Source organism: Bison bison, unplaced genomic scaffold (genome assembly GCF_000754665.1).
Source record: "Bison bison bison isolate TAMUID 2011002044 unplaced genomic scaffold, Bison_UMD1.0 scf7180017853731, whole genome shotgun sequence".
NCBI classification, from domain to species: domain Eukaryota; kingdom Metazoa; phylum Chordata; class Mammalia; order Artiodactyla; family Bovidae; genus Bison; species Bison bison.
Window position 1 is genome coordinate 741508 of NW_011484304.1, and position 18109 is coordinate 759616.

Sequence of the window (18109 nt, forward strand, 5' to 3'; positions counted from 1 at the left end):
GGAGCCTGGGTCAGGGTGAGGGAGGGAAGCAGGGCACAGGAGCTTGGGAAGCTCCCTTGGGGGACCGGGGGAGTGGTGGCAGGACCACTGGTGGTGAACTCGGTGGGCAGAGACGCATGGCACAGGGAGAGGGATGGCAGATGTGAGCAGGAGCCCGGCCAGTGGTCACCACAGGCTCATGGGACACCACACCAGCCATGCTGCCAAAGCTCTCATTTCCCAGGGACATCAGGGCACCAACAGATGGCTCCTTTCTCTAGAGGAGAATGGCCCCTGCCCTGGCAGACATGGCCCGGGGGAAACACTCGCCTCCCGAGACAGGCAGACAGCTGCCTCTGGGAGGGCGGCTGCTTCGCTGCCAGCCTGCCATCCACTCTGGCAGCTCTTGTTTGTGTTGTTCCACAGGGGCTAGGAAATTGCCAAATGTTTGGGGAAAACACTTCCACTCATCACGTGGGTGACGCTGGGGCTCGGGGGGCCCAGGTGAAACCTGGGTTTATCTGAGCTGGATGCCAGGCTTTGCACACGGTGAGGGGCCCTTGGCGATACCTGGTTGATGATTGACCAGGTGCAGATGAGGCAAACTTGTCCTCCGTCACTGTCACAGGCTTACCCCGCTTGACCCCCACAGGTGGCAGGCAATGGCAGCCGCCAGGCCCCACGCTGCCTCGGTGGGAGTCTTATAATTCAGCAACGCTAAACTGTATCCTCCTCCACTGTTTCCCCATAAAAATTGAGCTTCTCACTGATCTTAAAAAAAGAAAAGCAAAGCCTACATCCTTCTTCTTCTAGGCGTAATCTCTGCCAAGCGTTGGTTAAGAGCACAGGTTCTGGAACCTAATGGCTGGGGTTTGGCCCCAGCTCCACCATTACCAACTGTTCCTACTTGGACTGGTAACTCAGTTGCCTCAAGTGTAGACAGGGTAATAATTGAACCCTCCTCACAGGGTTCCAAGCATGCACAGAGGTGATGTAGGTTATGAGCGGTGCATAGTAAGAGCTCAACAGATATTGGCTGATGTTATTATTAGCCCTGCCTTAGGTCAGTGTCTCGGAAGTGCCTTCCCCCTCAGAAGTCGAGGGGGAAGCCAGGTAGTGCAGATTATCTGGAAGAACAGCTATGAGCAAGAAGACGGGGCAGGGACCCTTGAGCTCTCTGTGCGATACAGCAGCGTCCTGCTAGCTGTCTGTTTAGTTCTTGTACTCCATAGTTGCTTTAACAATGCTGTGTAAGTCTCTGCTGTACAACAGTGTGAGTCAGCTGTTTGTATACAGGGCTTCCCTGGTAGCTCAGCTGGTAAAGAATCTACCTGCAATGCAGGAGACCTGGGTTTGATCCCTGGGTTGGGAAGATCCCCTGGAGGAGGGCATGGCAACCCACTCCTGTGTTCTTGCCTGGAGAATCCCCCTGGACAGAGGAGCCTGGTGGGCTGCAGTCCATGGGGTCACAAAGAGTCAGACATGACTGAACAACTAAGCCCAGCACAGCATGTGAAGCTGCTCAGTCGTGTCCACCTCTTTGCGACCCCAGGGACTGTAGCCTGCTAGGCTCCTCCGTCCACGGGATTCTCCAGGCAAGAATACTGGAGTGGGTTGCCATTTTGTACTCCAGGGGAAACTTTCCAACACAGGGATTGAACCCAGGTCTCCCGAACTGCAGGTAGGCTTTTTACCAACTGAGCCACCAGGGGCTCCACAGCATAGCCTATGTATACATATAGTTCCCCTCCCCTTGAGCCTCCCTCCGCTCCCCAATCCCACCCCTCTAGGTCATCACAGAGCCCTGAGCTAAGCTCCCTGTGCTATATACCAGCTTCCCACTTAGCCATCTGTTTAATTCTTATACTTCATGAGGTGGGTACTCTTTTAGGTCCCTTCTACAGGTGAGGAAATTGGGACTCATCTGCTTGAAATGAAAAAAAGTAGTAGTGTAAGGTGGATTTGAGCCCTGGCACTAAAATGCATGTATTTTTATTCCTGTGTTAGCTCCTTCCTAAGAGAGCAACTACTTAATACCCATCTGGTGAATGGAGGAGAGAGGGGTACATTTCACTTTGTGGATGAATTCATTGGGAATCTCAGACAGGAAAGGGACATGCTGAAAGGGCAGGTGGGCTTCAGGAGTCCAGCTCCCAAAGTCTCCTTTAATTGAATAGACTAGCCCAAAACCAAGCATCCTCAAAGTTCACCATTCTATCTTCCTCTCTAGGCTGTCTAACAACCACATCAGCTCCCTAGGGGCAGAGGCCCTCCTGCGGGCCCTTGAAAAGAATGACACCATTCTGGAAGTCTGGTAAGATCCTGGGCAGGCCTCTTTAACCTCTCTGAGCCTCAGTTTTCCAACGTATAACTTGAGGTGAAGGGAGAGAGGAACTTTAGAATTTCTAAGATCCCTTATGGCTCAGACCTCTAGTCCTGTTCTGCATGGGATGAATCTGGTTCCCTGGGAAAAATGTCTTGTTGTTTTTAAGCAGGGACCAACTGTCTCGTTTTTAAATTGTGTTTGTTCAGAAACATCTCTGTTCTTGGCAATCGTGTGGGATTGGCAGTGTGGTTAAAAAGGGAAACAGAAAGGAACTCCGTTCCTGCCCCCCACCGGCCATTACATCTGACTTCATGGGTCAGGGCAGCTGTATGAGACTCTCTGCAGTTTTAGGTGGATGTTACACAGTGTTTCCAAGCCTTTTGTTTGTAACAAAAAGCCATGTTCCTTCATGTATTTGAAAAAGGTATTGCATCACAACTTCAAAGATTTCTCCTTCTTCTTCCCAGGGATCTATTTATCGCTCAGATAATAGAAAGATTTCCCCTGATTTAACATTTTATGAGTGAATGTCGCTATATATGTTTCAGGCACTGAGCTAGAAATCAATATTTAAAAATGAAGACATTTCCCTACAGTCTTTCAGAGGTTTCTCAAAAAAGCTGGCAACCCTGGGCCCTGATTTAGAATGGCAGTAATTAAGCAGAGTAGAGACAAGCTGACCCCATTCAGCCAGGTAGACCTTCTCAGGCTCACCCCAACCCCATTGAGTTGATTGTCTCAGGCCAGTCCCCTTTGGCTGCTGTATAGTACATGCCTCATCCCTGAGAGCTCCTGAACCCCGCTTTAAATATGCAGATTTGTCCCTCTCTGAAAAAGCAGATCAAGCCAGTAGCAACTGTAGCTATCAAATGATGAAGTTAAAAATAAAGGCTTCTAAAAATCTGTCCTGCGATAGAGAGATTTTCTTTTCTATGCAATTGTGTAATCCCTCTAGGCTGTGAGGGCCTCGATCTTGGGTAGAGAGTGGATTTTTTTTTTTTTTAAACCATTGCACAATTCTGAGAAATGTCACATTCTGTGTACAGGGGGAGCAAACCGACATCAGGTTGGTATTTTAAGGGTTCTGATGTTACTGGCAGAGCTTGGGAGGACATTGGGACTTGCTCATTGCATTCTTGACAGCTTCTGCTGTTGCCTTAAAAAGAATGGCCGGCCTTGAAGAGTCAGGGCTGGCTGGGCCCAGTGTCGACTCTGCAGAGTCATGGAGGCTTGTTAAATCATGCACGGTGATTCATGAGCTGCCCTGGCTGACAGAGGGTAAAACCTGCACAGACAGCTCTCCCAGGAGAGCTGCAGCTGGGAGGTGGTGGGGGTGGGGGTGGGGAGGGGCAGGCCATCCAGGCACAGGTTTACAAAGCAGCATCTTCCTGATCTAAAGCACAGCTCTGGTCCAGTCCTCACTCAAATCTGTCTTTGCTTTATCCCCTTCAGGCTCCGAGGAAACACTTTCTCTCCGGAGGAAATTGAGAAACTCAGCCACCAGGATACCAGACTCTTGCTCTGATGTTTCCAGGCCAGTGTTCAGCTCAGTGTGTTTGGGAGGAGGCCATTGGTTTGGATCCCAGGATGGGACGACATCTGAGCACAGCCCACTCAGATGGAACCTGGATCTGCCCAGGGCCAACCCAATAGGTCACCTTTGTTCTGGCACAGGAAAGCACATCAGTGCCCTGTGGAGTAGACTTCACTGAATCCCAACTTTGCCATCAACTTCTTGCCAAGATTCAATCCTGGGATGTTGAAGAGGGGCAGCCTGCCTGTACAGGATGGGGCTGGTCTCAAGTCAAGCTGACATGCGTCAGGGAGGCCCATGGATGCCACTGAGTATTTATGGGTGTGGAGAGCTCCCCACGAGGAGGGATGCTCGGGAAGTAACTGTGTGCTTTGTCTTAGCTCATGGTCATCCATCAGGTTGAGTGGTTCGTCCACTCATCCTGGACCCTACACATGGCACTTCCTCTGTGGTTGAGATTCGGAATGTAGGCATTCTCACCTTTGATCTTTCCCTTGTACCCTGGCCCTGCTCCCACCCTCCCATCCGCCTCAACCCTCCCCCCATCCAGGGTGGGAGGGGCTACAACTCACCCTGCTCTCCTTCTGGTACTTAGGACAGTATTGAAAGGGGACAGGTGACATACATGTGTTCCTCAAGACATTCTAGAGTTTCAAGAAAAATATGACTGCCCAGCAACTGGACTTTTATTTCCAGTGAAATCAATTACTCTTCAGTTAAACCTTTGGGAACAACTCCGTATCCAAATGCAACTTTTAAAACTAACCTAGGCCAGAATTTTGAACAGCCCCACCAGGTCTCTGAAGCCTGTGAACTGAACTCTGGCAGCAGACTTCCAAAATATATTCATAAGAGATGGTTTGGTTTTGTTTGTGCCAGGCCACTTTAGGATATAAAGTTATAGATCAAAAGTTTACAGGGCAAAATCAAAGGCCCTTCCTTACAAAACAAATGTTTTTCTCTGAATTTTTCAGAAGCTTCTGTAAACTGTCAGGTACTGTGCAAGTGTTATTATTTCAACACTGTTATTTGTGAAAAACTGGTTAATGTTTATAAACCACTTTGTTTTATTCTCCCTAGTTCATGATTTTATAAAAAAAAAAAATGACCATGAATGTTATGCTGTATATAATCACAGAAGATAAAACTATTGAGTCACCAGAACTATCTTCATTGTGACCAAACACAATGAAGTATTTAAAAATACTCTGAACATTATCACATATTAAAGCACAATATTCTCCTTGAAGGGAGGAGACATGATGTTTCAACCAGATAATTGATTGCTTAAGGCACAAGCAGTGTTTAGAAATAGCCTCGCAATCAAAACACATTTGGCTTCAGTTTAGAGAAGTCTAGCCCAGCGTGGAGTTGTAAGTTATAGAGGAACCTCAGTGTCCCGGCAGGAACACAGATGAGAGAGACGCAAGCAGGCCCCTGGGCCTCCCTCCATTCTCTCCAAGTGTCTCCAGGGGAGAAGGATGGAGAAGACTGGGGAACAGTTCTCCTCTGCAAGCAGCCTCGTGGGTAGGCCTTGGTGAAATAATTCTTAGCTGAATTTAATTAGCAAGGACTCAGGTGGCTGCTCATCAAGGTGGAATCGGCTTCCTTGAATGGTTTCCTGTGTGTCTGGTTGGTTAAATACTGTGGCATCTCCCTGGGCGCCTCCCCAGTAAGGGCATGTGTGTGGGTTCTCTTCATTTGTTTGAATTTATTTTATTGAGGTATGGTTGATTTACAGCGTTGTGTTAATTTCTATATAGCTGAATGATTCTGTTATACATATGTGTACATACTCTTTTTCCATTATGCTTTTTCACAGGATAAACTACTCATAGTTCCTTGTGCTATACATTAGGACTTTTTTATGTATCCATTCAATATATAATACATTTGCTAACCTCATAATACATTTGCTAGCCTCAATCTCTTACTCCATCCCTGCCCCACCCTCTGCCCACTTGCCAACCACAAGTCTGGTCTCTGTGTCCTTTGTCTGTTTATGTTTTGTAGATATGTTCCTTTGTGTTACATTCTAGATTCCATTAATAAGTGATATCATATGGTATTTGTCTTTCTGACTTACTATGATAATTTCTAGATCCATCCATGTTGCTGCAAATGGCATTATTTCATTCTTTGTTATGGCTAATATTCCACTGTGTATATATATCACATTTTCTTTATCCATTCATCTGTCAATGGACACTGAGGTTGTTCCCTCATCTTGACTATTGTTCACAGTGCTGCTGTGAACATAGAGGTGGGTTCTCTTCGTTGGTGGCATCAGGTTTTGCCCAGACCATTCTTTCGAATAGAGAAGGTCAGGAGGAAGATGGAGGGAGTCTGCTTTCTCAGAGGATTAGACAGAGCAGCCTGTTTGCATGTCACCATCTTGGATTACAGATTCATCTGAACAAAACAGACAGACACCATGCCTATCCTCTAGGTACTGATGGGGAGGGGAAAGGGAGAGGCAGGCGGAAAACAAATAAGCTGGAAAATATGTAAAAGAAGGTTTACTGTGGCAAGTGTGAGGGAAGAGGTTCAGGATAGAGGGAACCCTTCAGATTGGGGGTTTGGTCAGAGACAGGCCCTGTGAGGAGGTGACAGGTAAGGTGACAGGCCCCCAGATAAGAAGAAACTGGCTATGCGAAGAGGGAAGGGGTCAGGGGGAGCATTCCAGTCACAGGGAACAAGCCGTACAAAGACCCTGTCATGGGAGACGGCTTGTAGTGTGGTAGGCTGAATAATGCCCCTCCCCCAATGCTGCTGCTGCTGCTGCTGCTAAGTCACCTCAGTCGTGTCCGACTCTGTGTGACCCCATAGATGGCAGCCCACCAGGCTCCCCCGTCCCTGGGATTCTCCAGGCAAGAACACTGGAGTGGGTTGCCATTTCCTTCTCCAGTGCATGAAAATGAAAAGTGAAAGTGAAGTCGCTCAGTTGTGTCTGACTCTGAGTGACCCCATGGACTGCAGCCTACCAGGCTCCTCTGTCCATGGGATTCTCCAGGCAAGAATACTGGAGTGGGTAGCCATTCCCTTCTCCAGGGGATCTTCCTGACCCAGGGATCGAACCCTGGTCTCCTGCTTTGCAGGCAGATTCTTTACCATCTGAGCCACCAGGGAAGCTCCTAGGAAAAGACAAGGACACACATTTCCCCCCAGAACCTCTGAAGGGAGTGTGGTCGTGCAGCCACCTTGGTTCTAGCCCCATTTTGAACTTCTGACCTCCAGGATTGGTGGTGGTGGTTTAGTCGCTAAGTCTTGTCCGCCTCTTGTGATCTTGTGGACTGTAGCCTGCCAGGCTCCTCTGTCCATGGGATTTGCCAGGCAAGAGTACTGGAGTGGGGTGCCATTGCCTTCTCCGCCTCCCCCAATAGCCAGGTCCTAATCCCCAGAACCTGAAAATGTTGCTTTATGTGGCAAAGGGACTTTAAAAATGTCATTAAGTTACAGATCTTGAGATAGAGTGATTATCCTGGATTATCTGGCTAGGCCCTAGATGCATCCGCAAGTGTCTTCATATGAGACGCAAAGGCAGACTTGACCCAGAAGAAGGCAAGGTGACCACTGAAGGAAGATGCTATACTGCTGGCTTTGAAGATGGAGGAAAGGGCCTCATGGGCCAAGGATTGCAGCTCAAGAAGCTGGAAAAGACAAGAGTGAGTAAGTGAAAGTGTTAGTCATTCAGTCATGTCCAACTCTTTGTGACCCCATGAACGGTAGCCCGCCAGGCTCCTCTGTCCATGGAATTCTCCAGGCAAGAATACTGGAGTGGGTTGCCATTTCCTTCTCCAGGGCATCTTCCTGACCCAGGAATTGAACCCAGGTCTCCTGCATTGCAGGCAGATGATTTACCAACTGAGCTATGTGACCTCCAGGATTAAACAGAGTTAATTTGTGTCTTCTTTTTAAAGATTGATATTTTTTTTTGCCTGTACTGGGTCTTCATTGCGGGACACGGGCTTTCTCTAGTTGTGGCGAGCAGGGGTTACTCTCTGTTTTAGTGTGTGGGCTTCTCATTGTGGTGGTCTCTCTTGTTGCAGAGCACCGGCTCTAGGGAGCACAGGCTCAGTACTGGTATGCAGGCTTAGTTGCCCTGTGGCATGTGGGATTCTCCACCAGGGTTTGAACTTGTGTCCCTGCATTGGAAAGCAAATTCTTAACCACTGGACCACGTGTGTGTTAGTCACTCAGTCGTGTCTGCCTCTTTGCAGCCCTATGGACTGTAGTTCGCCAGGTTCCTCTGTCCATGGAATTCTTCAGGCAAGAATGCTGAAGTGGGTTGCCATTCCCTTCTCCAGGGAATCTTCCCAACCCAAGGATTGAACTCCAATCTTCTGTACTACAGGCAGATTCTTTACTGTCTGAGCCACCAGGGAAGCCGTCTGGACTGAGGGAAGTCCAGTTTTTGTCATTTTGAAGCCACCAAGTTTGGGATCATTTGTTACAGCAGCCACAGGACACTAATACAGTGTGTTTGAGGCAAGCTAAGGGGAGAGTCCACCATGTGGGTCTGCAGAGATAGGTAGGGCCAATTCATGAAGGGCCTAGTTGACCATGGGCAAGAATTATGGTGGGCTATTAGAGAGTTCTAAAGAGTTCTAAGTGACCCATTTAAAGAATGTCTCTCTTGTTTCTGAGTGGAGAAGGGACTGGAATGCACAGGGGTAGGGGTGAGGGGAAGAGGAAGTAGAGAGACCATCCAGGAGCCATTGCAGGGGAGGGAACACTGGGCAGCCACCGGGGGCATCAGTGGAGGTGAAGAGACGATGGATTCCAGAGACGTTTACAGATGGACAGAGGAGAGGGCTGAGGGAAAGGGAGGACTGAAGGATGGTGCCTAGGTTCCTTTGTTGTTGTTGCACGTTGTTCAGTTGCTCAGCCGGGTCTGACTTTTTGCGACTCCATGGACTGCAGCACACCAGGCTTCCCTGGTGTGAAGGGAGCAAAGTCTGAGGAAAGTTTGCTCAAACTCATGTTGGAGTTTGCTCAAACTCATATCCGTTGAGTTGATGATGCCATCCAACCGTTTCATCCTCTGATGTCCCCTTCTCCTCCTGCCCTCAATCTTTCCCAGCATCCCAATGATTCTTTTATTGGAGTATAATTGGTTTACAATGCTGTGTTAATTTCTGCTGTACAATAATATGAATCAGCTATGTATATCATATATCCCCTCCCTCTTCTGCCTCCCTCCCCTCCCCCATCCCACCTCTCTAGGTCATCACAGAGCTCCGAGCTGAGTCCCCTGTTCTTTACAGTAGGTTCCCACCAGCTCCCTGTGTTACACAAGGCAGTGTGTATATGTCACATGTATATACGTCAGTGCCACTCTGTCAAGACTCCTAGATTTCTGACTTGAGTAACTAGGGACCTGGGGAAGACAGGTAGGAAACGAGTTTGGAAGCAAGAGAGACTTATGTTTTGGATTTTCCAGTGTGAGGAATCTAGGTGGAGAAGTCAAATGGAGACGCCAAGTTAGAGCATGGGTCTGGAGCCTGTGGGAGTGATCACCACCAGATATAACAGTATGGGGGGCCTCAACATCAACAGATGAACACGGCTCACTGGGCTCGGATGACATAACCCAGGGAGGGATTATGGGAAGAGAAGAGATCAAGAAAGCCAGGTAAGGGTGGTACTGAAATCTTGACATGTGACTACTATCAAAGCTCAGAGTTGATGTTTCCTAACTTACAAAAGGCCAGTAGATCCATCCAAAGCATTCTAGGCCAGACAACTTGCAAAGTAGGACTCAAAATTCTCCAACAGGGAGGTTACCTGAAAGATGTGTGCTTGTGGCCATTGGCTTATCCTTGAGCAGACAGATTCCAGATTTATAGCTCAGAATATATAATTCTTCCATGCAGAAAAAAAAGGTACCAGAGCAACAGAATTTTTTAAAGAGCTTGAGACTTTAATTAGATTCACTGTCAACTTAGAAGAAAAAAAAAATGTCAATCTGAGTGGTTTCCCCCCCCCCCAAAATCTATAGTGCCAAAACCAGATGCTGAAATGAATACACCCCACAGAAATGTGGGAGGCGGAATCCCATTCCAAGAGGGCTGAGTTGAGATTACATACAGCGTCATTATTGCACCAACATCTTCACGCCTCCTTTCCTGCTTGGGAGATTGGTGCAGCCCAGTGTGTGAGGCACATGGCGGTCGGGCACATATCTGGGTACAGCCTGCACCAGAGAGGACTCGGGGCCTCGGGCCCTGGGTGGCAGCAAGCAGCAAGGTTGTTAACAAGACAGGGACTGACCTGAGCAGTTGCCCTCCAAGAATTACATGGCAGGAGACTACAGTTGGCCATGCTGGCAATCCAAGCTCTTTGGAGTCCCCAAGATTTCCCTCTGTTTCTCCCTAAATTTAATCCTACTTATCATCACGTCCAGAACAATCCACAGATCCAGCCCCTAAGTGCTGCCTGTCCCCCTGTCAATTATCTGAAAATCCTTCCTCTCTGGACGGTTGCAATCCACCCCCTGGCAGTAGAAGTGCAGAGTCCTGACCACTGGACTGAAAGGGAATTCCCTGCATCTCTTCTTTGGAGACTCAGACGGTAAAAGCATCTGCCTACAACACGGGAGACCCGGCTTCGATCCCTGAGTGGGGAAGATCCCTGGAGAAGGAAATGGCACCCCACTCCAGTACTCTTGTCTGGAAAATCCCATGGACTGAAGAGCCTGATAGGCTACAGTCCATGGGGTTGTGAAGAGTCGGACACGACTGAGCGACTTCACTTCACTTCTTCTTTATCTGGATCTTCTTTCTTGACACCATTAGTTCCTCATCTTCCTCCTCCCCACCTGCTCTCCCCACCCCTAGGCAGCAAGGGGCTTCTTCGGGGCCCACCTTTGCCTGATCACTCACTGGTCTCTCTGCTTTGACCCTTGTCCCTTGGAGTGAGCCATTAAAACATAAGTTAGGGGAGCCAGGGCTCTCATCTAAACTCCTCAGGGCTTCCCACTGAGTGCTGGGTGAAAGTCAAGGTCTTCTGATGGCCCGGACCACCCCTGAGCTTTCTCTGGCCTCACCCCCGTCACTCACACCCCTATTCTCTGCACTCCAGCCACAATGGCCTCTCAACTGTTCCCTGACAATGCCAAGTGCACTGCGGCTCCCAGACCTTCACGCTTGCCTGTTCCCCACTATGGGAACATTCTTCCCTAGACAGCAGCATGGCTGGCTTCCTCATTTACTTCTTGTCTTTGTTCGCATGCCACCTCATCAAGGGAGCTGTTCCCTGAACAATCTACCTAAAACAGCAGTCCCCGACCCCCTCTTCTCCCCTGTTCTGCTTAACCCTGTCTTCTTAGCATGACTAGCTCATCACCGTGGTTTCTTCCTTCCTCTAGGATGTCAGCTCCTTGAGAACTCAGGCCATGCTCACTGCAGCGTCCACAGAATCCAGAATGATGGCTAGCACATTGTAGGTGCTCAGATATTTCGTTTATTTCCAGTTGTGCCGGGTCTTCGTTGCTGTGTTCGGGCTTTCTGTAGTTGCAGCGAGTGTGGGCTACTCTCCAGTTGCAGCGCGAGGGTTTCTCACTGCGGTGGCTTCTCTTGTTGTGGAGCACGGGTTCTAGGGCACTCAGGCTTCAGTAGCTTGGCATGTGGGTTCAGTAGTTGCGACTCTTGGGCTCTAGAGCATGGGCTCAATAGTTGTAGCACATGGGCTTAGCTCTTCTGTGGCATGTGGGGATCTTCCTGGCCCAGGGATGGAACCTATGTCTCCTGCATTGGCAGGTGATTCTTTACCACTCAGCCACCAGGGAAGTCCTCAAATATTTGTTGAATGAGGGGAGAATTCATTTGCTGAAAAGAAGCAGAAATAAAAGGTAGATCATCATAATGAGTCACTTTTTCCCCCGACACTTCTAGTATCTTTTTCCTGAGGAGAGGAAGGCTGCCTGGGACCTGGGATTATTCCTGATGTGTCTGCTGCTCAAAATGAGACTCCAGATGCAGCACAAAGATCTCAGTGGAGAGCATGAAACCCTTTCACTCTCTGTGTGCTTTCTAAATCACACAGAACTCATTTGTTATCAATAACAGCAAATAACTCTGATGGGAAGCATGGATTTATAGTTCAGTTGGATTCATTTAAAGATGATTAAAGCATTTTAATCCCTTTTATTTTATGAGAGAGCTTTTAGGTAATGGGAGTAAAAGCCCCCAGAGAGAATGTTCAGTTGCAGCGGTCCCCAACCTTTTTTGGCACCAGGGACTGGTTTTGTGGGAGACGATATTTCCACAGACTGGAGTGGTGGGGTGGAGAAGGCAATGGCACCCCACTCCAGTACTCTTGCCTGGAAAATCCCACGGACGGAGAAGCCTGGTGGGCTGCAGTCCATGGGGTCGCTAAGAGTCGGACATGACTGAGACTTCACTTTCACTTTTCACTTTAATGCATTGGAGAAGGAAATGGCAACCCACTCCAGTGTTCTTGCCTGGAGAATCCCAGGGACAGCAGAGCCTGGTGGGCTGCCGTCTGTGGGGTCGCACAAAGTAGGACATGACTGAAGTGACTTAGCAGCAGCAGCAGGAATGGTGGGGGCTGGTTTCAGGATGATTCAAGGGCATTACATTTATTGTGTACTTTATTTTTATTATTATTACTACACTGTGATATATAATGAAATAATGACATACCTCACAATACCGCAGAATCAGTGGGAACCCTGGGCTTGGTTTTCCTGCAACTAGACGGTCCCACCTGGGAGTGATGGGAGACAGTGACACCCTAAGTGTGTTGCTTATGTTCAGATGAAGCTTTGCTTGCTCTCCCACCACTCATCTCCTGCTGTGCGGCCCAGTTCCTAACAGGCCACAGGCCCGTACTTGGGTTGGGGACCCCTACTCAGTTATGTCTGGAGTCTGCCCTCACTAAGAGAGAAGCACATCCCTGAGATGGAGGGCTCTTGACTCAGCCATGATTGCAACACCATGCTGGTTTATCAAGGAAAAAGCACTGGTAGGGTGTTTTGCCTGTGGGGACACCTTGTCCCGCTTAGCCTCATGGTTTGTTGCTGTCGCTGTTCTGTCAGTCATGTCTGACTCTTTGTGACCCCGTGGACTGCAGCACACCAGGCTTTTCTGTCCTTCAGTATCTTCTGAGGTTTTCTCAAACTCATGTCCATTGAGTCGGTGATGCCATCCAACCATCTCATCCTCTGTTGCCCACTTCTTCTCTTGCCCTCAACCTTTCCCAGCATCAGGATCTATTCCAATGAGTTGGCTCTTTGCATCAGGTGGCCAAAGTATTGGAGTGTCAGCTTTAGCATCAATCCTTCCAATGAATACTCAGGGTTGATTTCCTTTAGGATTGACTGCTTTGATCTCCTTGCAGTCCAAGGGACTCTTAAGAGTCTTTTCCAACACCACAGTTCAAAAGCATCAATTCTTCAGTGTTCAGCTTTCTTTATGGTCCAACTCTTACATCTGTACATGACTACTGGAAAAACCATAGCTTTGACTATATGGACCTTTGTTGGCAAAGTGATGTCTCTTGCACATGTTCACAGGAGTAGTGGGGAAATGACTGGACCCATGGGAGGCTGGACAAAAAACTGGAAGTTTCCATTTACTGAGATGGGGGAGATGGAAGGATTACCGTGGCAGTGTGGAATATCAAGAGTTCGCCTTGGGTTGTGCAAATAGACTGTAAAGTTTACACTGAACTTGGTGAGGCTGGAAGTAGAGGGTAGCCTGTGGGCAGCAGTTTGGGGCAGGGCTCATGAATCACCATGACCAGTGCTGTGAGAAGGTTTTGTTGAGTCCTGACTGGGTGTTACTCTTAGTCATAGGTCCCTACCCGGTGACCAGGAGGGTCCCAGCTCCTGGGGGAGAGAGCTCCATTCAATTCAGTGGTTTATTGTTGGGTCCTGCTGTGCACAATAGAGAAGTGTGCAAGACAGTGTAGAATTACAGTTGTTGTTGTTCAGTTGCTAAGTCATGTTGACTCTTTGTGACCCCATAAACAACAGCACGCCAGGCTTCCCTATCCTTCACTATCTCTCGGAGCTTGCTCAAACTCATGTCCATTGAATCGGTGATGCCATCCAACTATCTCATCCTTTGTCGTCCCCTTTTCCTGCCTTCAATCTTTCACAGCATCAGGGTCTTTTCCAATTACAGTTACCACCCTGTTTAACACCCTTCAGAGGGCTCCCAGTGCTCTTGAGTTAAAGACTAGCTACCTCTTGGTCATGGCTCACTAGGTCCTGCCTGACTGGCTCTTTCTTGTCCACACTTTCTGTGCTCTGCCTCCCCTTCCCCCAGTTCCTCTAATATGTCATGTACATGGTTCCTTTGCTTGGGGGCGCTCCGCTCACCTTGACTACCAGTCACCATTCCTACTTTGTCTTTTTAGAATTGTTTATTTTTATTTTTGGCTGCACTGGTCTTTGTTGCGATGTGGGAGCTTCTTACTGTTGGGGCTTCTCTTGTTGCAGAGCACAGGCTTTAGGCCTGAGGGCTTCGGTAGTTGCAGCTCTCGGGCTCTAGAATGTGGGCTCAGTAGTGTGGCACACGGGTTTAGTTACTCTGCTGTCTGCAGAATCTTCCTGGACCAGGGATCGAATCCGTATCCGCTGCATTGGCAGGCGGAGTCTTACCCACTGCACCACCAGGAAAGTCCCCCACCTCGTCTTAAAGATGACTTCCTCAAACAGGTTTTCCCTGAATGCCCAGTCACCTTTGACGTGTGCTTAGAGCAGTTCTCCTTCTGAGGTTTCTTCTAGTCTCCCTAATTAAGTGATTGTGTAATTATTCCTTTAAGGTCTGTCTTCCTTGCCAAAGGGCAAGCGAGGCTGGCATCTCTCTCTTACACCACTGTGTCTCCTGCTACTGGCTCAGTAACTCAACCACCAGTTGCCTGAAGCCAGGGCCAGGCTGAATGGAAGAGGCTGTGGGTGGTGGGTAGATAACAGAGGGGATCAGTGGGGCCTGGAGCCATTGGCAAAGACCCTGGGAAGCAGGTGGATTCTGACTAAGCCTTAAATGAAGGAGGGTTTGGAAGGCAGAGAGGATGGGCATATCAGTTGGAGAATCTATTTAAATAGAGATAGAGCCCTGGCTTGCAATTAGGAGAATCAGGGTCCCAGCTCATCTCATGGGTGACTGTTGACATGTTTTCTCCCATTTGCAAAATGAGAGGCTGGCTTAGCAAGGACTGCAAATAATAGCACCGTGACACTATTCATTTCATCCCCTGGCGGCCTTTCTCTTCCCTGTGAGCCTGAATACAGCTTAAGAATTATTTTCAACACAATATTCTAGGGGTCATTACCAATTGATGGAAAACGGTAACTGGGATAAGCCCTATTTATCTGGTCTGGCTTAGAAGACTGTCTCTTGGATGAATTTGAGCTCTGCCAGTGTCTGATTCAGGGAATCTGTGATAGGAGGGCTGACCACTGCTGGTAGGGAAGAAAGCCTTCCTGAAGCCTCCTAGGGCTCAGCAGCATTAACTGCCATCATCAGGACGTGAAGGGCTTCCCTGATGGCTCAGTGGTTAAAAAATTCGCCTGCTAATTCAGGAGACATGAGTTCGATCACTGGTAGGGCATATCCCACTTGTCAAAGAACAACTAAACCCTTGTGCCACAACTATTGAGCCTGTGTTCTAGAGTCCAGGAGCTGCAGCTGCTGAGACTGGCATGCCCTAGAGCCCATGCTCCACAACAAAAGAGGCCACCACAGGGAGAAACTTGTGTACCGCGACTAGGGGGTAGCCCCTGCTCTCTGCAACTAGAGGAAAGCCCACACAGCAATGTAGACTGCACAGCCAAAAATAAATACAATTAAAAAAAAAAAAGGACACAAAAATGTTCTAGGTCAACAGCAGCAAATCCAAATGCCTTTAGGAGCTGGCAGACAATGTAAGTGCCAGGAGGATCAAATAGGGAGTGGTGAGGAGTGTGGCAAACTGGAGAAGTGCCAGTGCTTGTCCTGTCTAAAAGGGTTAAGTCTTTATCCCCCACTCCACTGCCTCCTCCTCACTGTATGGATAAAGCAAAAACAGCCCTCAGGCTGTACTTTTCTTCCAGACAGCCAGACTGTGATTTCTGAGTCCTATTGACTTTTTTTTTTTTTTTGAGAATCTTGATCTAGGGAACAGTGTTGCCTGAAGCCACACTTAAGAGTTAAACCTCTAGATTTCCATTTTATTGCTTTCTCCTTCTTTGTGATCATGTGGACAAATAAGGATGGACCAAGGAGGGACAAGAGTGGATTGAGGTTTTCAAAAGATGTCCATTTCATTCTGGGTGCTTATGGCAAGAGAGATGGGTGGCCTGTTTGCCAGGACTGTTAATAATAAGTCACTCATGTGACTTATTTTAGGGACTAACTGGTTTAAATTCCCCAGATCTTCAGAAATGTCACTTTCCACTGAGGAAGTTTTCCCTCTCATGATTAAATACACACACACACACACACACACACACAAACACACACCCCACATGTCTTCCTTCCTCAGTATTAATCACCTTCTCCTATAATTGGTACTTAAAATGTCAAAGGAGAAGAAATTAATTAACAGGAGTATCCAGTACAGCAAGGCATGCTGCAAAGCTCTGGGACTGATTATAAAAAGCACTTCCTTAAATATTTTGAGCACTTTTGGGATTCAGAAATCTCCCTTCTAATTGAAGGATCTTTAACTACACCCCAAGTCCTGGCTGGTGGCCAGGGGTGCAGAGCCACAGGAGGCCGCGTGTGGAAATTCTTTCTCCATCACCTCAGGGAGACCTCCCTCCATACTAGGATAGGTGGCAACAGAGGTTCAGAAACAGCAGGGGCCGCAGGCAGAATCTGAGAGGAAAAGGTTTAACATTACTGAGTTCCTGCTGTGTCAGGAACTTTACATACGATTTTTCACAACCATCCTGTAAGACAGGCAATCCGATTGTCTCCATTTTACAGATGGGGAAATTGAGGCTCAGAGTGGTTATGAGTTCCCCAAATCAAGCGGCTACTAACTGAAAGCGCAAAGGATTCAAACTTAGGTCTCATTCTAAAGCTTTGCTTTTTCATGGAATCTTGAAATCCTATTCCTAGCTCGCTTCTGTGCTGCTTCCCACTCCAGCTACAAACTCAAGCTATAGGAGTTTTGACAGCTAAGCCAAAGCCAAGACCCAGACCTGGGAGGTGGAGCAGAGAGATGCCCAGCACCCCGCCCCGGCTCCAGTGCCAGCCAATGGTGCTGCGGCCCCAGCAGTCTTTCGTCCAATCAGTCAGAGGTCCCCGCCCCCATCCCCTCTCTTCTCTTCCCCGCCCCTCCACTTTCCCTTTGGCTCGACCGAGCTTGACGGAGCGGAAAGTCCCTTCAGTCCGCCCCGGGCCGGCAGCCATTGGAGGAAGGTCTACCATAGGGCGGCCCAATCAGGGCGTGCGCCTGAATGCAGCCCGGGCTGCGATTGGTTGGGGCGGCTGTTGCCCCTCCGCCCCCGTTCACTCCCTCCCTCCCTGGGCGGTTCAGAGGCGGGGCAAGTGGGGGCGGGCCCAGGTAGCAGGTTTGGCTGCGCGGGGGCCCTCGCGTCTGAGGTAAATACTAGGGCGGTGGGTGTGGGACTGCAGGGCCAGCCGGGGAAGCGGGCTTGAGAGACTGGGGAAGGGGTGACGCCCCGCCCCGCGAGGTGAGTGAGTGAGCGAGCGGCCGAGCGACGGGTGACCCTGCCCCTCGGGCGTCCTTCTCCGGCCTCTGGGCGCCTCGAGCTGCCACCGCGGCCGTCGGGCCCTGGTCGCCGACCCGTTACCTGCCCCGGCCCTTAGCCGGCCAGGCCCGCGGGGTGCTGAGCCAGCTGACGTCAGCCTGGGCTTCCCCACCTCCCCAGGCCTTCCTGAAAGGGCTCCTGAGTCGTGGGAGCGTGGTCACCGCCGCCGGGACCTCTCGAGAAGCGAGGACTTGGTGTGGGAGCAACGCAGAAATCTATCTTTTTGAGCCCCCCATTTACAGATCGGGAAACTGAGGCATCCGACGGCCCGGGTTGGCATCGAGAGCGCGGGGTTGTAATCTTACCATCGGTGCCTTGGGGGTGTATCGGTTGATCGGTTTTGGAGTGTGTGGCTCCTGTCCAGGAAGAGCAGTCGGGGTTCTGGCCTCGTTAATGGCGTGTTATGCTTTTTCTTTCAGTTTCCCCCTTTCCAGGGTGAGAATGCTTTTACACAACAACCTGGAGTTCTTTAGTTGAAAGGTGCGCTCTGTTGAAGCAAGGTATTCATTCTTTTCCTCCTCCTCCCCAACCGCCCACC

General features: G+C 49.2%; 2 protein-coding genes across 8 annotated transcripts in view; both read left to right on the forward strand.

The window, feature by feature from the left end:
- The window catches only part of NOD2 (nucleotide-binding oligomerization domain containing 2), a 34335-nt gene extending 28431 nt beyond the window's left edge, over nucleotides 1-5904 (forward strand). The window contains 2 exon segments of the mRNA XM_010855158.1: nucleotides 2210-2293; nucleotides 3758-5904. Of these exon segments, the coding sequence (XP_010853460.1) occupies nucleotides 2210-2293; nucleotides 3758-3830 (157 nt within the window). The 3' untranslated portion in view covers nucleotides 3831-5904.
- An 11441-nt stretch (nucleotides 5905-17345) lies between these two features.
- The window catches only part of CYLD (cylindromatosis (turban tumor syndrome)), a 72989-nt gene continuing 72225 nt past the window's right edge, over nucleotides 17346-18109 (forward strand). For 3 of the 7 annotated variants that reach the window (XM_010855165.1, XM_010855194.1, XM_010855198.1), the window contains exon 1: nucleotides 17408-17493. The gene's annotated coding sequence lies outside the window, so the exon portion shown is untranslated. The other 4 variants (XM_010855189.1, XM_010855185.1, XM_010855171.1 and 1 more) reach the window with 4 other exon arrangements.